This window comes from Oncorhynchus clarkii, chromosome 2 (assembly GCF_045791955.1).
Source record: "Oncorhynchus clarkii lewisi isolate Uvic-CL-2024 chromosome 2, UVic_Ocla_1.0, whole genome shotgun sequence".
NCBI classification, from domain to species: domain Eukaryota; kingdom Metazoa; phylum Chordata; class Actinopteri; order Salmoniformes; family Salmonidae; genus Oncorhynchus; species Oncorhynchus clarkii.
The window spans coordinates 23043800-23070434 of NC_092148.1; the positions used below are offsets into that span (position 1 = coordinate 23043800).

Consider the following 26635-nt stretch of genomic DNA (forward strand, 5'->3'; position numbering starts at 1 on the left):
GACAGGTCTGTGCGGCTGCTTTTTTTTATTAAGGTGGCGCCGGTGAGCTTACCCCGCCCATTTTCGCTCCCCCCTGGTCCCACCAACTCCAGTGAATCTCCTCTCTGTGTAGAAAAAAACTGAGTGCCTGTGTGACCAAACTCTGGACGCCGTTTCCCGATAGCTAAACAACCGTGCGTATGTAGAATGAAGTTTTTAACAAACACTACGGATTGCAGCACAGAACAAATTAAGTGTTTAACTAAACCACAGATTGCAGCACCAAAATAAAATAAAAACGCAGTTACACTGGACAAACATACGTACAAGGTAAGCATTAACGAATGGACATTTTTAAAGTATCGACTGATTGAATGACTCGATGGGACACTCCGCCAACACTCATCGCAGTTGCATAAAGTAACGCAAGATTAACATAACTTTATCGGTAAATTATGCTATTTAAATTTGACTTCCGCTTGAAACCCAACCCCTCCAAAAAATAAGGGTTTCACACCTCTAACCGATAGGCTACCTGCCACCCTGTATGCCCAACAAGCCTGTATGGTTTTCTTAGGCGCTCACCCTCCGGTCGAAGACTGCCTGGAAACGGCAGGTGACCTCCTCAAAATGGTATTGAGAGAAATCCCATCAGTGTTGTTAAATCAGTCATTTTCCAGGGCTGGTACTCCACAGTGTGTGCATCACCTGGTGTCGCTCCCCTTGGTCTATTCTCAGAACTGGAGCCTGTATTGTGGGAGGTGCCCTGGGTAGGAATGGGTTGTGTGACGGGCTCCGGTGATTTTGTCCCTTTGAGTATGGCTGGGGCTGAACTGCCTCCATTGTCAATTGTGGATATAGTGAGGGAGAAACGGCCACAGGGGGAGCCGTGGGCAAGTTCTCAGGCGGAGCTTTAACATCCCCCGACGCCACAATAGCCACGCCCATCATGTCTGGTGTGTTTTTGGGCAGCACCCTCCTACTCTCCTGTATGGCCCATGTACCTATCTTGAGCTCCCCCTCTGCTCTCTCTCTCTCTCTTGTACCTACTTTTTTGAACCTGTGTATGTTGTTTCTCTCCGCCTCACTCGCTTTTGCATGCTCTACTGCGTCCTCTAATTCTGTCTGCATATCTTGGAGTTTCCCCCCTGTAGGTGGTCCTCCGCTAAAATAACCTGCTTGTGTCCATCTTATCCGTAATCCTTTCCACACTTTCTCCACTTTCCCATACTGTTTTTTACCTCCCGCTCTATCAATCATACTCTGATCTAAATAATCATTGAATTTTAGTTTGGGCGTGGTAGCTGCAGACATTTTATCTAGTTCGTCTGATAATGTGTATAATGCGTTATTTAGGTATATTCAATTCTTACTATGTGGTGTTTATTTCTATCGTTGTATGCTTAGCCTGTCCCTGGTCGAGACAAAGGGGGTTATCAGTATGTGACGCCCGCCACGTGTGTATTTCACCGGTATTTTATTTGAATTTGTTCAGCGATTCGTTTAGGTATTTTCTATAAATGATTCTGCGATTTCCTTTTGGAACAATATATCAGTGAATATATGCGGTTCTATAACAATTTTCAGAGTAATTCTAGCTCTTTAGGAAATATAGATAGAATTTCTAGACAACTAAAAGTTGTTCAGTGAATTATTTAAATACTTTCTGTAAACAATTCAGTAAATTCCTTTATGAACTTATATCAGTAAATTCGAGCGATTCTATAGCAATTGTCAGAATAATTCTATATATTTAGGAAATATGGATAGAATAGAAAAACCCCAAAATCAGTGTGTAGCTTTTAGCGTCTGTAAAACAAAGTCTGTACTAAGCTCGGCGGCTTATTTAAATACTTTCTAGAAACAATTCAGTAAGTTCCTTTATGAACTTATATCAGTAAATTCCAGCGATTCTATAGCAATTGTCAGAATAATTTTAAACTTTAGGCAATATCAACAGGAATGAAAAAAAACGAAAATCAGTATTCCAGCCCGGCTGCTGTCAAAGTTGCACGGCCATTCGATACTAAGGTGGCTTTGTCTTTCAGCACGTGTGCCTAATAGCCCAGTTACGTATCCCAACCTACTCCGCGACAAACGTTTCTTTCAATTTAATTTCCCCCATCTCCAAATCATGGAATGTCAACTGGTGGTGGCAGCATCATGGTTTGGGCCTGCTTTTCTTCAGCAGGGACAGGGAAGATGGTTAAAATTGATGGGAAGATGGATGGAGCCAAATACAGGACCATTCTGGAAGAACCTGATGGAGTCTGCAAAAGACCTGAGACTGGGACGGAGATTTGTCTTCCAACAAGACAATGATCCAAAACATAAAGCAAAATCTACAATGGAATGGTTCAAAAATAAACATATCCAGGTGTTAGAATGGCCAAGTCAAAGTCCAGACCTGAATCCAATCGAGAATCTGTGGAAATAACTGAAAACTGCTGTTCACAAATGCTCTCCATCCAACCTCACTGAGCTCGAGCTGTTTTGCAAGGAGGAATGGGAAAAAATGTCGGTCTCTCGATGTGCAACTAAAAGTTGTTCAGTGAATTATTTAAATACTTTCTGTAAACAATTCAGTAAATTCCTTTATGAACTTATATCAGTAAATTCGAGCGATTCTATAGCAATTGTCAGAATAATTCTATATATTTAGGAAATATGGATAGAATAGAAAAACCCCAAAATCAGTGTGTAGCTTTTAGCGTCTGTAAAACAAAGTCTGTACTAAGCTCGGCGGCTTATTTAAATACTTTCTAGAAACAATTCAGTAAGTTCCTTTATGAACTTATATCAGTAAATTCCAGCGATTCTATAGCAATTGTCAGAATAATTTTAAACTTTAGGCAATATCAACAGGAATGAAAAAAAACGAAAATCAGTATTCCAGCCCGGCTGCTGTCAAAGTTGCACGGCCATTCGATACTAAGGTGGCTTTGTCTTTCAGCACGTGTGCCTAATAGCCCAGTTACGTATCCCAACCTACTCCGCGACAAACGTTTCTTTCAATTTAATTTCCCCCATCTCCAAATCATGGAATGTCAACTCTGGTTCATCTTATGTTTATTGTTTGATGTGCAATAGCCACATCATTCCCGATCTCTGTCTAGTGGAAGGCCAAACTTACATATCCTGTATCTACTCGACTACACCTCTTACAAAACCTATTAAATAATACACAGCTTTTTTAATAGGGCATTTTTCATGCAGATTCATTCAATCCAACCACACCTCCACAAGACCTATTCGATGTTATATGTATCAACAGGAGATTTTACTTGCAGATCCGGTTCATCTATCATTCAACTATAACCACACCTCCACAAGACCTTACTTGCAGATTCGGTTCATCTATAACCACACCTCCACAAGACCTTACTTGCAGATTCGGTTAATCTATAATTCATTCATTCGTATGAAATTCTCATTGAATTTCCAACATCCATAATTGTGTCCATTACGTGTTAAAACACAGCCACTATTTAACGTCACCTCTATACACAACCCAATACATATATAATTAGGACAGTTTTCTATGCAGATTTCAGAACAAATAGGGTCCCTGGAGGAATTTAACACATTGGTCAATCACAATTCACACATTCCTATTAAAATAACTGAGTATAGGCCCATTAATAAGAATATATATATATATATATTTTTTTTTTTTACAAAACAAGATATCTTTAATCAATGTCTTAGGTTCTTATGTAAAAAATTTGGGCACCGATTCATACTCACGCCCAGTACTTTCTGATCAAAATTTGGTTTAGACTATAATACAATATGCAGATTTCGATATAACGGGCTCTGCTCACCTTTATATAGAGCGCTCCGATCAGATTTCCTGAGGCAAGATGAATGGCTGGGGAAGTCACTCTTCCGTCTGATTTTTTAGCCGTGATCAGTCTCGTCCTCTCACACTAACTTATAATAGATCGAATTCAAGAACAACCATCCTCTGCTACCAATTCTGTTAGTGTTCAAATACTGGAGAGTTGAGACCAAATCACGGACGCTGGACAGAGTGGATTTCAGTTGTAACAAAAGACAGTTTTAATGAGTCAGAGATATCTTGTCCCGCAGTTTTACGTGCACGGACCTAGTTCACATGACTCGGCAAGGAGCCAGGTGAAAAAGAGGCCTATACAATGGTTACACACATTTTTATACATAGAATAAAGTAGGTGGAGTCTTGTCGTTTCGGTCTTCTTGACTGGTCGGAGGGTTGGAGGCGGGCCTTGCTCTAGCCAGAGCGGGCCCCATTGGTGCACAGCAAAAGTTCTTTGCTCTTGGGACCGGCCAGTTAGAGGGAGATGAGATGTGTGTTTATATAAGGAAGAGGGGGTCAGTCTTCTGGCTGGGTGTATGTGTTCTTACGACGGAATGTCTTTGTTTATATGAGCTATGTGTATGAATATTTATATAACACAACCTAAAACTTCTTACCTGGGAATATTGAAGACTCATGTTAAAAGGAACGACCAGCTTTCATATGTTCTCTTGTTCTGAGCAAGGAACTTAAACGTTAGCATTTTTACACGGCACATATTGCACTTTTACTTTCTTCTCCAACACTTTTGTTTTTGCATTATTTTAACCAAATTGATAATGTTTCATTATTTATTGAGACTATATATATTTTATTGATGTATTATATTAAGTTAAAATAAAAGTGTGTGTGCATATAAAAATCGGCTGATTAATTGGTATCAGCTTTTTTTGGTCCTCCAATTATCAGTATCGGCATTGAAAAATCATAATCGGTTGACCTCTAGTATTAAGTTTATACCTGCCATTTACTATTGTATTTAATTTCCCCCTTTTCAGAACCACACACACTCTTGGTTAACACAACTGTCAAGCCATGTGCTGTGCTGTTCCTGCTCTGTGAATCAGCGTCATTAAACTACCTCAACTGGAATTGTGTGTATTGTTGTGAATTGTTAAATACTACTGCACTGTTGGAGCTAGTGTAACAGTATAACTTTAGACCGTCCCCTCGCCCATACCCGGGCGCAAACCAGGGACCCTCTGCACACATCAACAACAGTCACCCACAAAGCGTCGTTACCCATCGCTCCACAAAAGCCGCGGCCCTTGCAGAGCAAGGGGAACTACTACTTCAAGGTCTCAGAGCAAGTGACGTCACCGATTGAAACGCTATTTAGCGCGAACACCGCTAACTAGCTAGCCGTTTCACATCCGTTACACTAGGAACACAAGCATTTCGCTACACCCGCAATAACATCTGCTAAATATGTGTATGTGACCAATAAAATTGGATTTGAATCCTACCTGGCTGTCATCTGTGCCATTACAAGCACCTGGGAGAGAACACATAGTGCTAAGAAAACGCTAAAGAATATACAGGTCCACAACTACACAAGTTGATAACGTATTGTCGAAAGCGCGTAGGCAATATTTACTGTGTCGATAAGGGAGTAGGCTAGTGTACAATAATAACGTAATTTGATGTGCTAGTATTATTTATTTCATGGATGAATTCAATTGTAAATGAAAATATACACATGGTGCTATAGGATATATACAGTGCCTTGCGAAAGTATTCGGCCCCCTTGAACTTTGCGACCTTTTGCCACATTTCAGGCTTCAAACATAAAGATATAAAACTGTATTTTTTTGTGAAGAATCAACAACAAGTGGGACACAATCATGAAGTGGAACGACATTTATTGGATATTTTAAACTTTTTTGAACAAATCAAAAACTGAAAAATTGGCCGTGCAAAATTATTCAGCCCCTTTACTTTCAGTGCAGAAAACTCTCTCCAGAAGTTCAGTGAGGATCTCTGAATGATCCAATGTTGACCTAAATGACTAATGATGATAAATACAATCCACCTGTGTGTAATCAAGTCTCCGTATAAATGCACCTGCACTGTGATAGTCTCAGAGGTCCGTTAAAAGCGCAGAGAGCATCATGAAGAACAAGGAACACACCAGGCAGGTCCGAGATACTGTTGTGAAGATGTTTAAAGCCGGATTTGGATACAAAAAGATTTCCCAAGTTTAAACATCCCAAGGAGCACTGTGCAAGCGATAATATTGAAATGGAAGGAGTATCAGACCACTGCAAATCTACCAAGACCTGGCCGTCCCTCTAAACTTTCAGCTCATACAAGGAGAAGACTGATCAGAGATGCAGCCAAGAGGCCCATGATCACTCTGGATGAACTGCAGAGATCTACAGCTGAGGTGGGAGACTCTGTCCATAGGACAACAATCAGTCGTATATTGCACAGATCTGGCCTTTATGGAAGAGTGGCAAGAAGAAAGCCATTTCTTAAAGATATCCATAAAAAGTGTTGTTTAAAGTTTGCCACAAGCCACCTGGGAGACACACCAAACATGTGGAAGAAGGTGCTCTGGTCAGATGAAACCAAAATTGAACTTTTTGGCAACAATGCAAAATGTTATGTTTGGCGTAAAAGCAACACACTGTCAAACATGGTGGTGGCAGCATCATGGTTTGGGCCTGCTTTTCTTCAGCAGGGACAGGGAAGATGGTTAAAATTGATGGGAAGATGGATGGAGCCAAATACAGGACCATTCTGGAAGAACCTGATGGAGTCTGCAAAAGACCTGAGACTGGGACGGAGATTTGTCTTCCAACAAGACAATGATCCAAAACATAAAGCAAAATCTACAATGGAATGGTTCAAAAATAAACATATCCAGGTGTTAGAATGGCCAAGTCAAAGTCCAGACCTGAATCCAATCGAGAATCTGTGGAAATAACTGAAAACTGCTGTTCACAAATGCTCTCCATCCAACCTCACTGAGCTCGAGCTGTTTTGCAAGGAGGAATGGGAAAAAATGTCGGTCTCTCGATGTGCAAAACTGATAGAGACATACCCCAAGCGACTTACAGCTGTAATCGCAGCAAAAGGTGGCGCTACAAAGTATTAACTTAAGGGGGCTGAATAATTTTGCACGCCCAATTTTTCAGTTTTTGATTTGTTAAAAAAGTTTGAAATATCCAATAAATGTCGTTCCACTTCATCATTGTGTCCCACTTGTTGTTGATTCTTCACAAAAAAATACAGTTTTATATCTTTATGTTTGAAGCCTGAAATGTGGCAAAAGGTCGGAAAGTTCAAGGGGGCCGAATACTTTCGCAAGGCACTGTACGTATTTTACATTTTATTTTGATATACTCCGCTACACGCGCCGAGCATGTGTCCCTGGTGCGCAAAGTGCTTGGTCGCCTGTTGGAGCATGACCTGTACGTCAAGGCTAGGGTATCGCATTTCCACTTCAGGGGTGGAGATGGAGAGTGACCGCATTGCAGCCGTGCGTAATTGGCCGACTCCCACCACGGTAAAGGAGGTCAGCGATTCTTAGGGTTTGCCAACTATTACCGTAGGTTTATCTGGGGTTTTGGACAAGTAGCAGCTCCCATTACTTCACTGCTGATGGGGAGCCCAGTGCGCTTGCAGTGGATGGCTGAGGCGGACAGGGCTTTCAATCACTTGAGGGATTTGTTTACCTCTGCTCCCGTGCTAGCTCATCCGAATCCCTCTTTAGCATTCATAGTGGAGGTGGACGCGTCTGAGGCTGGGATAGGAGCTGTGCTCTCTCAGCGCTCGGGTACGCCACCTAAGCTCCGCCCTTGTGCCTTCTTCTCAAAGAAGCTCAGCCAAGCGGAGCGAAACTATGACGTGGGGGACCGGGAGTTGTTGGTTGTCGTCAAGGCCTTGAAGGCGTGGAGACATTGGCTAAAGGGGGCTAAACACCCTTTTCTCATCTGGACTGACCACCGCAATCTGGAGTACATCCGGGCCGCGAGGAGACTGAACCCTCGCCAGGCGAGGGGAGAGGAGACTGAACCCTCCTGCTCGATGTGCGCTCAGTGTAAGGCTCATAGACACCTGCCCAGAGGTAAGCTACAACCCTTACCCATTCCACAACGGCCGTGGTAGCACCTGTCGGTGGATTTCCTAACCGATCTTCCACCTTCACAGGGTAACACCACGATCCTGGTCGTTGTGGATCGTTTTTCTAAGTCCTGTCGTCTCCTCCCTTTGCCCGGTCTCCCTACGGACCTACAAACTGTGGAGGCCCTGTATACACACGTCTTCCGACACTACGGGGTGCCTGAGGATATAGTGTTTGATCGGGGTCCCCAGTTCACGTCAAGGGTCTGGAGGGTGTTCATGGAACGTCTGGGGGTCTCGGTCAGCCTTACCTCAGGTTTTCACCCCGAGAGTAATGGGCAGGTGGAGAGAGTTAACCAGGATGTGGGTAGGTTTCTGAGGTCTTTTTGCCAGGACCGGCCAGGGGAGTGGGCGGCGTTCGTGCCCTGGGCAGAGATGGCCCAGAACTCGCTTTGCCACTCCTTCACTAACCTTTCTCCCTTCCAGTGTGTCTTGGGGTATCAGCCGGTTCTGGCTCCTTGGCATCAGAGTCAGACCGAGGCTCCTGCGGTGGACGACTGGTTCTGGCGCGCGGAGGAAACATGGGACGCCGCACCATACTGCGCCAGAAAAGGGGTGCAGACTGTCACCGCAGTGAGGCCCTGGTGTTCGCACCGGGGGACAGGGTCTGGTTCTCGACCCGAAACCTGCCCTTCCGCCTGCCCTGTCGGGAAGCTGGGTCCGCGGTTTGTGGGGGCCATTTAAAGTCCTGAGGAGAGTGAAAAATGTATTGTACAGGTTACAGCTTCCCCCCGATTACCTCATTAACCCCTCGTTCCATATGTGTCTCTCCTCAGGCCGGTGGTGGCTGGCCCGCTCCAGGAGTATGAGGTGCGGGAGGTTCCTCCACCCCCTCTGGATATCGAGGGGGCCCCGGCGTACTCTGTTCGTTCCACACTGGATTCGAGACAACGGGCCTTCAGTACCTCATGGACTGGGAGGGGTATGGTCCAGAGGAGTAGATGCTGGGTTCCGGTGGAGGACGTATTGGATCCTTATATGCTGCGAGACTTCCACCGTCTCCATCCGGATCGCCCTGCACCTCGCCCTCCGGGTCGTCCCCGAGGTCTGTGTCGACGTGCTGCTGGATACACGCGTCGGGGGGGGTACTGTCACGACTTCTGCCAAAGACGGTCCCTCTCCTTGTTCGGGCGGTGTTCGGCGGTCGACGTCACCGATCTTCTACCGATCACCGATCCATTTTTCATTTTCCATTGGTTTTGTCTCGTCTTCCTTCACACCTGGTTTCATCAATTACATGTTGTGTATTTAACCCTCTGTTTCCCCTCATGTCCTTGTTGGAGATTTGTTTGTATGTTAGTGCTATTATGTGTTGGTGTGCAACGGGTTTTGTACCCATTTTATTATTTTTTGTATGTTTTGGAGTTTGTTTGTCTTTCTTATTAAATGACTCCGTTTATATCAAGTTTGTTCTCCTGCACCTGCAATTTCCAAATGCCTGAAGGTACCACATTGATCTGTACAAAAAATAGTATAAACACCATGGGACCACACAGCGATTATACTGCTCAGGAAGGAGACGCGTTCGGTCTCCTTGAGATGAACGTACTTTGGTGCGAAAAGTGAAAATCAATCCCAGGCCGCTCAGCAAGGTAGAAGCCACTACTCCAAAACTGCATAAAAAAGCCAGACTACGGTTTTCAAATGCACATGGGGACAAAGATAGTACTTTTTGGAGAAATGTCCTCTGGTCTGATGAAACAAAAATAGAACTGTTTGGCCATAATGACCATTGTGATGTTTGGAGGAAAAAGGGGGAGGCTTGCAAGCCGAAGAACAACATCCCAACCGTGAAGCACGGGCGTGGCAGCATCACGTTGTGTGGGTGCTTTGCTGAAGGAGGGACATGTGCACTTCACAAAATAGATGACATGAGGAAAGAAAATGATGTGGATATATTGAAGCAACATCTCAAGACATCAGTCAGGAAGTTAAAGCTTGGTGGCAAATGGGTCTTCCAAACGGACAATGACCCCAAGCATACTTCCAAAGTTGTGGCAAAATGGCTTAAGGACAACAAAGTCAAGGTATTGGAGTGGCCATCACAAAGCCCTGACCTCAATCCTATAGAAATGTTGTGGGCAGAACTGAAAAATCGTGTGTGAGCCTACAAACCTGACTCAGTTATACCAGCTCTGTCAGGCGGAATGGGCCAAAATTCACACAACTTATTCTGCGAAGCTTGTTTGACCTAAGTTCAACTATTTAAAGGCAATGCTACCAAATACTAATTGAGTGTATAAACTTCTGACCCACTGGGAATGTGATGAAAGAAATAAAAGCTGAAAGAAATCATTCTCAAATATTATTCTGACGTTTCACATTCTTAAAATAAAGTGGTGATCCTAACTGACCTAAGACAGGGAATTTTTACTAGGAATAAATGTAAGGAATTGTGAAAAGCTGAGTTTAAATGTATTTGGCTAAGGTATATGTAAACTTCCGATTTCAATTGTGTGTGTGTGTGTAATAGATATATATATATTAATCGGTATCGGCTTTTTTTGGTCCTCCAATAATCGGTCGACCTCTAATCAAAAGCTTTCCTTAGGTTTAGAAATACAGCCCCAACAACGCCCCCTCTGTCCAGCTTGGACTTCACATTTTCCAGAAGAAAGCGGTTGGATGTTTCTGTAGAGTATTTTGCTCTGAAGCCAAACTGCATGGAGTGTAATGTGTAGGGGCTGTTGTTGTGGGCTATCAGTTGCGCTGCTACACACTTTTCAGCAACCTTCGACACCACAGGTAGTATATTAATGGGCCTGTAGTTACTCATGTCAGCAGGGTCACCTGATTTAAAGATGGACATTATTATGGCTGACTTCCAGATCCTTGGAATCACCCCCTGACCAATAAATGTGTTGGTAACTTTAGTAATGGGGCCAATGAGTGAGTCTTGGTAGTTATTAAGAAAGGTAGAGTCCAGCCCAAACACATCTTTGGCTTTAGAGTTTTTTAGTGAGTTAATCACCTTGTTCACCTCTGACTCAGAAACCTCCCTTATGATGAAGACAGGTTGAGTGTCATTCACTAGCAATGAGTCCAATAAACCAGTAGAGGGGTTTTGTGTCAGTACCCTGACAGAGTAAACAAAGTATGAATTGAACGCTATTGCTATTTCGACTGCATCCTGTGTTAGATTGTAATTCACCATGATTTCTAGACTTTTTCCAGTGTTACTATCGTATTTCCCTGTTAACTTTTTTAGATTATCCCAGATCAATTTAGAATTTCCCTTTGCTTCACCAATTATGTTGATAAAGTTTGCCATGGCCTGTCTGATTTCTTTCATCACCTTATTTCTCAACCTGGTAAACCTACGTCCGTCATGCTCTAATTCGGACTTTGGGGTTGTTTTTAGAGCATGATCCCATTTCATCAGTTTCCAGATCTCTCCATTTAGCCAATGAAGAGTGCTCTTTTGGCCAGGTTTGGATTTGATTTTCTTTAGGAAGCCATTTATTGTAGTCTGGATTGTGGATAGTCAGGTTTTTCTATCAGCTTCCACATCTGTATAGAACAAGGAATCATTTCAGTTAATTCCCATAATTGCGTTTTCAAAATAATTGAATTCACTCCTAGGTATTCTGAGCGGATCAGGCTTTCTAACAGTAGAGAGTAGCCTAACCTGTTCCTGGAAAGCTTTCTGGCTATAACTGTCAGATTATGATCAGCCCAGTAACCATATTGAATGATTTAGTCACTCTCTCTGGTTTATTACTGAACAGCAGATCAATCTGTGTTTTAGAGCAACAAGTCACCCTGGTTGGCCCTTTAACTAGCTGTGTAAGGTCAAAGGTATTAGTGATCCGTTTGAGGGTTTTCCTACAAGACTTGTCTTCATAATTAATGTTAAAATCTCCCATTAAGATGACCTCTTTCCCAAAATCACATTCCCTAAGTATGTTATTAAACGGATCAAAAAACACACTTTTGGTGGAAGGTGGTCTATACATTCCAATAAGGGTAAAATACATTTTGGGAGACGGTGTAATGTTTAGGTCAATACATTCTAGTTCATTATCACATGACCACTCAATTTGTTTACATCGGATATGTTCTTTAATGTAAATCATCAGACCCCCTACTCTTCCTTCAATCCTGTCTCTCCTGAAAACATTGTAGCCAAGCATAATCAAAGCAGCAGATGGAGAGTTTTTCTGGAGCCAAGTCTCTGAAAGGCAGAGGAAGTCAAGGTTGGAGTCTGAAAAGATGTTGAATATGATCACTTTTTGGAATGACACTGCGAATGTTCAAGTGCCCCCCTAGCAGTCCCTTGGCCTTAGCTCGTGGGTCCCAGATGACACGAGTGATTGACACATTGAAAAAAGTAACGTTTTCTGATGGCTGGGTTTAGGCTGTTTTGTATCGTTTTGATTAGGGGCAGTTGGGTAGTGTATCCAAATCCGGCTTTAAACTTCTTCACAACAGTATCTCGGACCTGCCTGGTGTGTTCCTTGTTCTTCATGATGCTCTCTGCGCTTTTAACAGACCTCTGAGACTATCACAGTGCAGGTGCATTTATACGGAGACTTGATTACACACAGGTGGATTGTATTTATCATCATTAGTCATTTAGGTCAACATTGGATCGTTCAGAGATCCTCACTGAACTTCTGGAGAGAGTTTGCTGCACTGAAAGTAAAGGGGCTGAATAATTTTGCACTCCTATTTTTCAGTTTTTGATTTGTTAAAAAAGTTTGAAATATCCAATAAATGTCGTTCCACTTCATGATTGTGTCCCACTTGTTGTTGATTCTTCACAAAAAAATACAGTTTTATATCTCTATGTTTGAAGCCTGAATTGTGGCAAAAGGTCGCAAAGTTCAAGGGGGCCGAATACTTTCGCAAGGCACTGTATGTGTACAAAATGTCTATGTAGTGGACATGAGTCAGGCTCATGGTCTCGTTATGAGGTAGCCCTGCCTGCGACTTCAAAATCAGTGTCACCATCAGCCCAAAGGGAATCTCCTCTTGGTCTAATGGTCAAGATGTTGGTTTCTTCCATGGGAGACCAGGGTTTATATCCAGCCCGCTACATTGGCACCTAATGAGGGACAGTCTCGCGTGGGGGAGGAGGTACAAGGGGGGTGAATTTAGCGGACATGAATCTGTGTTATAGGTTCATGATGAGGATGCCTTGCCCTAGGGGGTCTATTTTTAGGACTGATAGCCAAAGTAATAGTATTTAAACCAAAGTTTATTCTGAACAATACTAGATTTAAAAAATAACTGCAGTAGGTGCACAGACAAGACAGTTGTGGTAATTGTGTGGCTGCTTTAACTGACAAGTCGAGCTCTGAACTGTAATTCTGAACACCAAACCATAATGAATCTAACCATTAGATGGCGCCATACCATAACAAGCCCATTTCCTCTACCTCAGCAGTCACTCATCAAACGTTACTTGGTCTGACTAATGCTATGCAGCAGACAAGGGTGGTTTCAGAACATTATACATCCATAGAGACCACCACTCTTCAGTAGTCTACTCTAAAAATCCATAGAAAGGGCTGGACCATAGTCAGCCACTGGCAGGTTTTGATTGAATTGGCAGGAATTTGCACAGGTGCCATCCCACTAGGCACAAAGTGGTTAAATCAACATTTCCACTCCATTTCAACCCCCAGAAATGTATGTGATGACATTGAATCAACGTGAAACTGATTGCATTTACTTGGGGTCTGCTCAGGAAGGAGACACGTTCTATCTCCTAGAGATGAACGTGCTTTGCTGCGAAAAGTGCAAATCAATCCCAGAACAGCAGCAAAGGACCTTGTGAAGATGCTGAGGAAATGGGTACAAAATTATCTATATCCACAGTAAAATGAGTCCTATATTGACATATCCTGAAAGGCCGCTCAGCAAGGAAGAAGCCACTGCTCCAAAACCGACATAAAAAAGCCAGACTACGGTTTGCAACTCCACAATGGGACAAAGATTGTACTTTTTGGAGAAATGTCCTCTGGTCTGATGGAACAAAAATAGAACTGTTTGGCCATAATGACCATCGTTATGTTTTGACGAAAAAGGGGTATGCTTGCAGGCTGAAGAACAACATCCCCAACCGTGAAGCACGGGCGTGGCAGCATCATGTTGTGGGGGTGCTTTGTTGCAGGAGGGACAGGTGCACTTCACAAAATAGATGGCATCATGAGGGGGGGGGGGGGGGGGGGGGGTGAATTGTGGCTATATCTCAAGACATCAGTCAGGAAGTTAAAGCTTGGTCGCAAATGGGTCTTCCAAATAGACAATGACCCCAAGCATACTTCCAAAGTTGTGGCAAAATGGCTTAAGGACAACAAAGTCAAGGTATTGGAGTGGCCATCACAAAGCCCTGACCTCAATCCTATAGAACATTTGTAGGCAGAACTGAAAAAGTGTGTGCGAGCAAGGAGGCCTACAAACCTGACTCAGTTACAGCAGCTCTGTCAGGAGAAATGGGCCAAAATTCACCCAACTTATTGTGGGAAGCTTGTGGAAGGCTACCTGAAACGTTTAACCCAAGTTAAACAATTTAAAAGCAATATAACCAATGTGAAATGGCTAGCTAGTTAGCGGGGTGCGCGCTAATAGCATTTCAATCGGTGACGTCACTTGCTCTGAGACCTTGAAGTAGTTGTGTACCTTGCTCTGCAAGGGCCGCAGTTTTTGTGGAGTGTTGGGTAACGATGCGTCGAGGATGGCTGTGTAGAGGGTCCCTGGTTCGAGCCCAGATAGGGGCAAGGAGAGGGACAGAAGCTAAACTCTTACACTACCAAATACTAATTGAGTGTATGTAAACTTCTGACCCAATGAGAATGTGATGAAAGAAATAAAAGCTGAAATGAATCTATTAATTATTCTGACATTTCACATTCTTAAAATAAAGTGGTGATCCCAACTGACCTAAAACAGGGATTTTTTTACTAGGATTAAATGTCAGGAATTGTGAAAAACTGCATTTAAATGTATTTGGCTAAGGTGTATGTAAACTTCCCACTTCAACTGTATTGTTATTTTACTGATGTTTAATTATTTTTTTACTTAACACGGTTCTCTTAAATTCTTAAAGCATTGTTGGTTAAGGGCTTATAAGTAAGCATTTCAGTCTACATCTGTTGTATTCGGCGCATTTGACAAAACATTTGATTTTTCATTTGACTGTGGTATTTTGGACCTAGTAAATGCAGAATAACTAGTTATACTGCAAAATTACTGCAGTTTAAAAAACTGTTATTTTGGACGCAGAATTTGCAGCATACTGCAGTTATACTGCAATCCGACTGCAACCTTTTTTCGTAAAGAGATTCAGGGGAAAATGTCGGTAGTCAGAGGCTTACCAACATTTTAGGCAAGGCAGACCGTCATTCAGTGCGATGTGTTTTCTCCTTAAACACATCTAGGTAGGTGTCTGACTGCCGATATTTTCACCCTATTTCTACATATACAATGGGTTTGTTCTTGGTTTGCAAAATACAGCCTGCACTCTGTTCAAAAGGTGCCAGCCAGGTAGACAACTCTCTGCCAAATACACTCAGCCACAGGTGTGTCCGTGCATTTGAAGGTTTTTACTTGTTACCTCAGCGCTGTGAAATGGTTATGCCTATGTTTAACCTCTGATCTGTGTAGTGAAAAATAGTCTTTCACTCTTCCAGATAGCAACCAGGATGTATGACCATGCCTTGCAAATGGAACCACAGGAGCTTTATGAATGCGTTAAAATATTTAAATCAGCAACACGGGTGGTTGTTCGGGGTGGGCATATAACAAGAAAGTCTAGCAACCTAAAGGTTATTTGTTCGAATCTCATCACGGACAATTTGAGCTACTTTGCAACTACTTAGCATGTTAGATAATCTATAACCGTTTTAGCTAACCGAAACACTAGCCTTAACCTAACTCCTAACCCCTAGAACTAGCAAACTTTAGCGTTAGCCAGAACAAATTGGAATTCCTAATTTGTTTAGCAAATTCTTAACATATTGTACATTTTGCAAATATGTAACATATTGTACAAATTGCAATTTGTAGCATATCATACGAATTGTAATTTGTAACATAGAAGAAATGGATGATGGACAACCAGAAAATAATACATACCATACGAAACATAACATAACATATCATATAAATGGAGTGTCTCAGATAAATTTGACCTGGCTAGATCATAAACGAACAAATGTCCAGACAGGATTGACTTCACGAATTCCCGGTTTATTAACCCAACTCAACACAGGCTATTGTTCGGCCGTAGCCCGCGCCAAATAAATCAAGGATCAAAGTATAAAACAACTGTGACCATCTCTTGATAAAGACAAAACGTAAGCGAAAGAACAATGGCTAAGCATGCTCTTATATTTACGGTGCTCCACCCCCTGCCAAATCCCCCCGGCCGTTCCACCAACCACAAGGATGCCCGCACCGGTACATTCCAGGCATTCCTGTGGTTGGCAGATAGCAGGTTGACTGGCACGCCCGACCCAGCGAACACCAGGTACTGATAAATACAACACAGGTACTAATAAATACAACACAACAAACGAACAGCATAACTCAATACACAGCTGTCCGTGCGGGTCGCTACAATACGAAATGCTCTCAGACCATGTTGTAACATCCTGTCATGTCCCACCAGATCTTCCCGTCAGATTTGGGATTTGAACCTGACTCTACCCTATAGGCTACCTACACTTTTTTGAGTGTTGACAGTCAGCAAGCATAGCCTACCATCAGAGACAGATTTGTCTACCTACCCAAATGTAAGGTGTTGGTTAGAAGTAACAAACTTGTTCATGCTTGCGTTCAATCAACATTTATTATTAGAGATTTAGAGAACATATTACGTTAACACGTGTATGTTGGGTATAATGAATGATTGGTTGACTCATTTTGGGGATCTAGATGGATCTAACCCCAGTGCCACGCCTATACATGCGATATATCCTCTTCGTTACTTTACCATGAGGTGTCCACGCGGTCTTTCTGTGTGCTGATTGGCAAGGAGGTGCACAAACAAGATATGTTTTACCAATGAGAGGGCTGTACATGCAGCAGTTCAGAAGGTGCATTCACCGACAGCATGCACAGTCCGGTAACGGGATAGTGAGTATGCGGCTGGCGAGACTGGGTTTGGATGTCTACTCGCCATCCATATAAAACCAATGCGGAGACTTGCTGTTTACAGTCAGCTCAGAATTGTACGGATGATGACAATAAGTAGCTAACATTGTGACAGTATAGTGATTGGAATGCAATCAAACTGTTGGACATTTGTTCATCAGTGGAATTCAATAGGCTTAACTAGCTAATAATAGCGGTCGGCTATTTTCCACTTATATTTTCTAAACCACGGGACACTGAACAAATATTAAAATGGTCATCATTACAAAGAAATTGAAGACCTTTGAGGTCGTTTTCCATGATCCTACAAAGGCTTTCTACTCCAGTGGTGACAAGGTAGCCGGGAATATTGTGGTTGAGGTGTCCGAGGTGACCAAGGTGTCCGCTATGAGAGTGTTTGGAATTGGATGCGCAAAAGTGGAATACGCGAAAGGAAAGCACAGATGCCGTGAAGACATTGAATATCTGAAATACGAAGATACCGTTTATCTGGACCACCAGCCTAGAGGTAATATTACAAACTAAAATATACAAAAAGTAAATGTCTTTGTCTCGAATGTGAATATAGCCATTCAAAGCAGTCGGCAGGCTACATCCGGTGTCATCCAGCTTTTATGCACTGTCACTAGCTGGCTACTGCAGTCTGTGAGTACAGTGTAGTGCGCAAAAATGGAGAATGAGAAATTATGCTTTATAGACTAGCTATATGTTTTATTTACATACGTCGATGTTTAGGGATTATCAAATGCGCCAGGGGTGGTTGTTATTGGCCCATAAGCACTAGAAGTGGACCACGGGTGTCCTGTGGTCTACAGTGGATTGCACAAATAGACCAAAATATATTAACCTAAGAGAGATTGGCTAAATTCATAGTTTAATGAATGGACCATAATGTATTTATCTTGTCCTCAGATTCCAATGGCTTGGTTACTCTCAGACCAGGGAACAGATATGAGTACATGTTTGGCTTTGAGCTGCCACATCCTGGGTAAGCATCAAGGACTGTAAAAACCTTGTTGTTTGTTTCCTATAAAGGCATAGCATTATGTGGTAATGACAGCATCCCACAACTAAAATTCCTCCTGCTTTTGTCACAGGCAACTGGTGTCGTCCTACAAGGGCAAGTTTGGCTGTGTCCAGTATTATGTCAGGGCTGTGATGGAGAGGCCTTCCCAGCCTGCCTTGCAGTGCGAGAAACACTTTGAGGTGGAGGAGCCCTTGGACGTCAACACCCCTGACCTCCTGGTACATAACAGCTCATTCACATCATCATAATTATCACCACAAGGAATAATGCCATTTGATAGTTATTACATTATACACATTGCTACTTGACAGTGATTGTATTATACACCTTGTTCTCCTGAATGAGCCATGTAATGATGATGCATGGCTTAATAATGTTAATGACAATTGTATAACTTTGCCATAACTAGCTATACATGAGAGATTATAAGGTGTGGGTGGTTGGTGTTAGGCTTGATGGTTGACTTGCAATCAACATGTTGGGTGATTTATGTTTAACTCATGTTAATGTTTCTCATTGTTTCTCGTCCAGGCTCCAGCTGCAGGTACGAAGGAGAAGAAGCTCACCTGCATGTTCATCCCAGATGGACATGTGTCCATCAGTGCCAAGATCGACCGCAAGGGCTTCTGCGAGGGCGAGGACATCTGCATCAATGCAAAGTTTGAAAACACCTGCTCACGTATCGTGGTGCCCAAGGCAGCCATCATGGTCAAGCACACCTACCAGGCCAATGGCAGGACCAAGGTCCTGGGGCAGAAGCTCTCAGTCGTGAGGGGCAACCATATCATCTCGGGCATGTGTGACATGTGGCAGGGCAAGACCATCCGAGTGCCTAGGCTCAAGCCCTCACTCCTGGGGTGCGACATCATTCACGTGGACTATGCCCTCAGGGTGAGTCATAAACTTGAGACAACTTGTTGCTTGATATAGGCTCATACCATAAACCTCACATTGAAAATGATTGAAAGGACTTGTGACTTAGGAATGACATTTCTATCTATACATCAGATCTATGTCCACATTCCCGGCAGTGACAAGGTGGTCCTAGAGTTGCCCCTGGTCATCGGGAACATCCCCTTCAATGGCTTTGGCAGCCGCACCAACAGCATGAGCAGCCAGGCAGAGTCCCTGAACACCCCCTTCAGTAGCTTTGGGTCGCTGTGCCTCCCGTCACAACCCCCCAGCTACAGCAACATCTCCCGCGACTGCCGTATCGACTCCGCCCTCACACCTCTGCTGGTCAACTACGACGCAGATGAGGATGAAGGACTGTTCATGCGCGCCCCCGAGCTTTGGTACCCTCCTCCCCCTGCCTACACCGAGGTAAGGAGATGGAGAATAGAAGATAGACATTTAACCGATATAGTCAGTTACTAGTGAAAAGTGAAGCAGATAGCACTGAGTTTGCACTGTTGCAAATGTGGTCTAATTGTTTTTTTCCCAACTGTTTCTCTCTTTCTTTTCAACTTTCTCTCAGGTTGACGAGGATCTCAAACAGCAATGGCCATGTTCATCGGGTCTGCTGAACCACGAGTAAGAGTTGCAATTAATCCCCGTTGTAGTCTAAGCACTGGTGGTTAGCCTTAGTGAGATCGGGGAACGGACTGGTGACTGGTTAAAGAGCAGCACAGCTGTGAAGCAGAAAGAGTGGGACCCTAGCCCTGAAGACTCTTTCAAGGAACAGAACTGAGATGTGGACTTGAGAGTCAAGTTGAAGTGAAACTATTCAGGTTGAATGAGTATGGATTGTAGATGTTGGTGTCCACTCCACATTCACTATCACCATTGCAGTCTTCAGAAACTGATCGTTCTACAGTTGAAGTCGGAAGTTTACATACACTTAGGTTGGAGCTTTTAAAACTAGTTTTCCAACCACTACACAAATGTATTATTAACAAACTATAGTTTTGGCAAGTCGGTTAGGACATCTACTTTGTGCATGACACATGTCATTTTCCAACAATTCTTTAGAGACAGATTATTTCACTTATCATTCACTGTATCACAATTCCAGTGGGCCAGAGGTTTACATACATTAAGTTGACTGTGCCTTTAAACAACTTGGAAAATTCCAGAAAATTATGTCATGGCTTTAGAAGCTTCTGATAGGCTAATTGACAAGTCAATTAGAAGTGAGAAGTGAGTGAATTAGAAGTGTACCTGTGGATGTATTTCAAGCATACCTTCAAACTCAGTGCCTCTTTGCTTGGCATCATGGGAAAATCTTAAGAAATAATCCAAGATCAGAGAAAAACAAATTGTAGACCTCCACAAGTCTGGTTCATCCTTGGGAGCAATTTCCAAACGCCTGAAGGTACCATGTTCATCTCTACAAACAATAATACGCAAGTATAAACACCATGGGACCACGCAGCCGCCATACCGCTCAGGAAGGAGACACATTCTGTCTCCTAGAGATGAACATACTTTGGTGCGAAAAGTGCAAATCAATTCCAGAACAACAGCAAAGGACCTTGTGAAGATGCTGGAGGAAATGGGTACAAAAGTATCTATCCACAGTAAAACGAGTCCTATATCGACATAACCTGAAAGGCCTCTGAGCAAGGAAGAAGCCACTGTTCCAAAACCGCCATATAAAAGCCAGGTTTGCAACTGCACATGTTGACAAAGATCATACTTTTTGGAGAAATGTCCCCTGGTCTGACAAAAATACAAATGTTTGGCCATAATGACCATCGTATATGTTTGGAGGGAAAAGGGGGAGGCTTGCAAGCCGAAGAACAACATCCCAACCGTGAAGCACGGGGGTGGCAGCATCATGTTGTGGAGGTGCTTTGCTGCAGGAGGGACTGGTACACTTCACAAAATAGATGGCATCATGAGGGGGGGAAATTATGTGGAAATATATGAGGCAACATTTCAAGACATCAGTCAGGAAGTTAAAACTTGGTCACAAATGGGTCTTCCAAATGGACAATGACCCCAAGCATACTTCCAAAATTGTGGCAAAATGGCTTAAGGACAACAAAGTCGGGGTATTGCAATGACCATCACAAAGCCCAGACCTCAATCCTATAGAAAATGTGTGGGCAGAACTGAAAAAGCATGCGTGAGCAAGGAGGCCTACACACCTGGCTCAGTTACACCAGCTCTGTCAGGAGAAATGGGCCAAAATTCACCCAACTTATTGAGGGAAGCTTGTGGAAGGCTACCCGAAACATTTGACCCAAGTTCAACAATTTCAAGGCAATGCTACCAAATACTAATTGAGTGTATTTAAACTTCTGACCCACTGGAAATGTGATGAAAGAAATAAAAGCTTAAATAAATAATTCTCTACTTTTATTCTGACATTTCACATTCTTAAAATAAAGTGGTGATCCTAACTGACGTAAAACAGAATTTTTACTAGGATTAAATGTCAGGAATTGTGAAAAACTGAGTTTAAATGTATTTGGCTGAGGTGTATGTAAACTTCCGACTTCAACTGTATGTCTGTCTGTAACCCTCTAGTCATTCCACGGTAGTTCTGTACCTCAGTGTGTTCGAGCATTTTGACAGTTGACATATTCTCTCAGAGGAATGAAACAATGTTAGAATTCACATCCATACACTTGAGTGTGCACAGCTATCATTTTAGGTCAGATAGATACAATGCTGTGACCATGCAAAAGTAGTGAAGGGATAGAAAGTTTCAATTTTATATTCTGTTGCACTTTATGTTAATATCATTGGCTCTTAATTAGATAATTAAAAATGACATATTTTTGTATTCATAATAGTCTTCCAGATTATACTAGGTCATTTTAAAATAATGTTAACTGGTTTATGGTAGAAGAGAGTGACTTTTCATGGTAATGACCAAGCTTGCCGAATGGGAATGACTAAATGGGAGATCTACATTATGTTTTGAATTTGGGTATGTGAAAATGCGAGAAGTATTTTATATGAGGAGAACCTATGGGTAGGTTTTCTATGCAAAGAAAAAATATAAAATTCTGAATTGTTTCCCTGTCTCTGCCTTTCTTATATTTGCTCATTTTCAAGGTCTGAAAAATATTTGTCTCCAAAGACTAGATTTGACCTTAGGTAAATGAACAAATTGCAATGTGGAATGTGTCTATTCCAGTTGTAACGCTTGTCTGTGGTGGAAGGAGAGGAGGAACAAGGTGCAGCGTGGTAAGTGTTCATATTTTAAATATTTTAATGAACACTGAAAACAAAACAATAAACAACCAACGAACAGTCCTGTAAGGTGCAACACCACACTAAACAGAAAATAACCACCCACAAAACACCATGGAAAACAGGCTACCTAAATATGGTTCTCAATCAGGGACAACGATTGACAGCTGCCTCTGATTGAGAACCATACCAGGCCAAACACAGAAATAGAAAATCATAGACAAACTAACATAGACAACCCACCCAACTCACACCCTGACCATACTAAAACAAAAGACAAAACAAAGGAACTAAGGTCAGAACGTGACACCAGCAAGGTTGTAAATGCATTTGACCAGAACGTAAGCCTTGTCCAAGCCAGAACAGCAGGCGCTTATCTCCTGTTTCTGTAGCATGAGGCAGCTCTATGTAGAAGTACATCTCGTACAGGACGCTCGTCTGTTACAGGGACATACCCCAAATCCATCTCCTTCACACTGAGTACCAAGCAGGGAGGAATCAGGTCCCATTTTTGGTGTCTTTGGTAAGACTCAAACCCCCAACCTTTCAATATCAGGGTCGACACTCTAAACACAATGCCACTGCAGTTTACCAATGGCCCTTCATAAATTTCCTCTCAACAGAGGGGCTGCATATTGGGCACATCGCGCGCCACTCCCTAGCATACTACTCGCCAATGTCCAGTCTCTTGACAACAAGGTTGATGAAATCCGAGCAAGGGTAGCATTCCAGAGGGACATCAGGGACTGTAACGTTCTTTGCTTCACGGAAATATGGCTCACTCGAGAGAAGCTATCGGAGTCGGTGCAGCCAACTGGTTTCTCCACGCATCGCGCCGACAGAAACAAACATCTTTCTGGTAAGAAGAGGGGCGGGGGCGTATGCTTTATGGTTAATGAGACGTGGTGTGGTCACAACAACATACAGGAACTCAAGTCCTTCTGTTCACCTGATTTAGAATTCCTCACAACCAAATGTCGACCGCATTATCTACCAAGGGAATTCTCTTCGATTATAATCACTGCCGTATATATTCCCCCCCAAGCAGACACATCGAGGGCTCTGAACAAACTTTATTTGACTCTTTGCAAACTGGAATCCATATATCCTGAGGCTGCATTCATTGTAGCTGGGGATTTTAACAAGGCTAATCTGAAAACAAGACTCCCTAAATTGTATCAGCATATCGATTGCGCAACCAGGGCTGGTAAAACCTTGGATCATTGCTATTCTAACTTCCGCAATGCATATAAGGCCCTCCCCCGCACTCCTTTCGGAAAAGCTGACCACGACTCCATTTTGTTGCTCCCTGCCTACAGACAGAAGCTAAAACAAGAAGCTCCCACGCTGAGGTCTGTTCAACGCTGGTCCGACCAATCTGATTCCACGCTCCAAGACTGCTTCCATCACGTGGACTGGGATATGTTTCGTATTGCGTCAGACAACAACATTGACAAATACGCTGATTCGGTGAGCGAGTTCATTAAAACGTGCGTTGATGATGTCGTTCCCATAGCAACGATTAAAACATTCCCAAACCAGAAACCGTGGATTGATGGCAGCATTCGTGTGAAACTGAAAGCGCGAACCCCTGCTTTTAATCAGGGCAAGGTGACCGGAAACATGACCGAATACAAACAGTGTAGCTATTCCCTCCGCAAGGCAATCAAACAAGCTAAGCGTCAGTATAGAGACAAAGTAGAATCGCAATTCAACGGCTCAGACACGAGGTATGTGGCAGGGTCTACAGTCAATCACGGATTACAAAAAGAAAACCAGCCCAGTCACGGACCAGGATGCCTTGCTCCCAGGCAGACTAAATAACTTTTTTTGCCCGCTTTGAGGACAATACAGTGCCACTGACACGGCCCGCAACCAAAACATGCGGACTCTCCTTCACTGCAGCCGAGGTGAGTAAAACATTTAAACGTGTTAACCCTCGCAAGGCTGCAGGCCCAGACGGCATCCCCAGCCGTGCCTTTAGAGCATGCGTAGACCAGCTGGCTGGTGTGTTTACGGACATATTCAATCGATCCCTATCCCAGTCTGCTGTTCCCACATGCTTCAAGAGGGCCACCATTGTTCCTGTTCCCAAGAAAGCTAAGGTAACTGAGCTAAACAACTACCGCCCCGTAGCACTCACTTCCGTCATCATGAAGTGCTTTGAGAGACTAGTCAAGGACCATATCACCTCCACCCTACCTGACACCCTAGATCCACTCCAATTTGCTTACCGCCCAAATAGGTCCACAGACGATGCAATCTCAACCACACTGCACACTGCCCTAACCCATCTGGACAAGAGGAATACCTATGTGAGAATGCTGTTCATCGACTACAGCTCAGCATTTAACACCATAGTACCCTCCAAACTCGTCATCAAGCTCGAGACTCTGAGTCTCGACCCCGCCCTGTGCAACTGGGTACTGGACTTCCTGACGGGCCGCCCCCAGGTGGTGAGGGTAGGTAACAAAATCTCCACCCCGCTGATCCTCAACACTGGGGCCCCACAAGGGTGCGTTCTGAGCCCTCTCCTGTACTCCCTGTTCACCCACGACTGCGTGGCCACGCACGCCTCCAACTCAATCATCAAGTTTGCGGACGACACAACAGTGGTAGGCTTGATTACCAACAACGACGAGACGGCCTACAGGGAGGAGGTGAGGGCCCTCGGAGTGTGGTGTCAGGAAAATAACCTCACACTCAACATCAACAAAACTAAGGAGATGATTGTGGACTTCAGGAAACAGCAGAGGGAACACCCCCCTATCCACATCGATGGAACAGTAGTGGAGAGGGTAGCAAGTTTTAAGTTCCTCGGCGTACACATCACAGACAAACTGAAATGGTCCACCCACACAGACAGCATCGTGAAGAAGACGCAGCAGCGCCTCTTCAACCTCAGGAGGCTGAAGAAATTCGGCTTGTCACCAAAATCACTCACAAACTTCTACAGATGCACAATCGAGAGCATCCTGTCGGGCTGTATCACCGCCTGGTACGGCAACTGCTCCGCCCACAACCGTAAGGCTCTCCAGAGGGTAGTGAGGTCTGCACAACGCATCACCGGGGGCAAACTACCTGCCCTCCAGGACACCTACACCACCCGATGTCACAGGAAGGCCATAAAGATCATCAAGGACAACAACCACCCGAGCCACTGCCTGTTCACCCCGCTATCATCCAGAAGGCGAGGTCAGTACAGGTGCATCAAAGCTGGGACAGAGAGACTGAAAAGCAGCTTCTATCTCAAGGCCATCAGACTGTTAAACAGCCACCACTAACATTGAGTGGCTGCTGCCAACACACTGACTCAACTCCAGCCACTTTAATAATGGGAATTGATGGGAATTGATGTAAAATATATCACTCGCCACTTATGCACAATGCTACTTAATATAATGTTTACATACCCTACATTATTTATCTCATATGTATACGTATATACTGTACTCTATATCATCTACTGCATCTTTATGTAATACATGTATCACTAGCCACTTTAAACTATGCCACTTTGTTTACATACTCATCTCATATGTATATACTGTACTCGATACCATCTACTGCATCTTGCCTATGCCGCTCTGTACCATCACTCATTCATATATCTTTATGTACATATTCTTTATCCCTTTACACTTGTGTGTATAAGGTAGTAGTTTTGGAATTGTTAGCTAGATTACTCGTTGGTTATTACTGCATTGTCGGAACTAGAAGCACAAGCATTTCGCTACACTCGCATTAACATCTGCTAACCATGTGTATGTGACAAATAAATTTGATTTGATTTGATTTGACACTGTCATTGTCACGCCCTGATCTGTTTCACCTGTCTTTGTGCTTGTCTCCACCCCCCTCCAGGTGTCACCCATCTCCCCCGTTATCCACTGTATTTCTATACCTGTCTTCTCTGTTTGTCTGTTGCCAGTTAGTTTTGTTTCATCAAGGCTACCAGTGGTTTTCCCTCTGTTCCTGTCGCTTTGTTTTTCCCGGTTTTGACCTTTTCTGCCCACCATGACCCTGAGCCTGCCTGCCTTTCTTCTGTCCTGTACCTTTGCCCCACTACTCTGGATTATCGACCCCTGTCTGCCTTGACCTGTCGCTGGCCTGCCCCTGTTGCTTTAATAAATATTGTTACTTCGATACAGTCTGCATTTGGCTCTTACCTAAAATGTGATAGTACAAACTGGCCATGACTGACCCAACAGACTTGGATCCCCTCTGCAACGCCATCTCCTCCCAAGGAGCCACTATTGGTAGGCACGAGGAGTTGCTTCGTGGTCTGATGGAAGAGTTCCTGGCCGTGGCCAAACGGCACAACCTAGCATTTGACACACTGCGGGAGCAATTCCGTGGGTTGTCTACTAGGCAGCCTACCACGATGGTAACCTCCCAGCCCCTCAGTAACCCGG

General features: G+C 43.5%; 1 protein-coding gene across 1 annotated transcript; it reads left to right on the forward strand.

The window, feature by feature from the left end:
- Window positions 1-16911: 16911 nt before the first annotated feature.
- LOC139424648 (thioredoxin-interacting protein-like) lies at window positions 16912-22043 on the forward strand. Its single transcript, XM_071176684.1, has 6 exons — window positions 16912-17555; window positions 17960-18035; window positions 18145-18292; window positions 18606-18965; window positions 19083-19397; window positions 19552-22043. Exons 1-6 carry the CDS (start codon window positions 17300-17302, stop codon window positions 19609-19611), a joined length of 1215 nt encoding a protein of 404 aa, XP_071032785.1. The 5' UTR covers window positions 16912-17299; the 3' UTR covers window positions 19612-22043.
- The last annotated feature ends 4592 nt before the right edge of the window (window positions 22044-26635 follow it).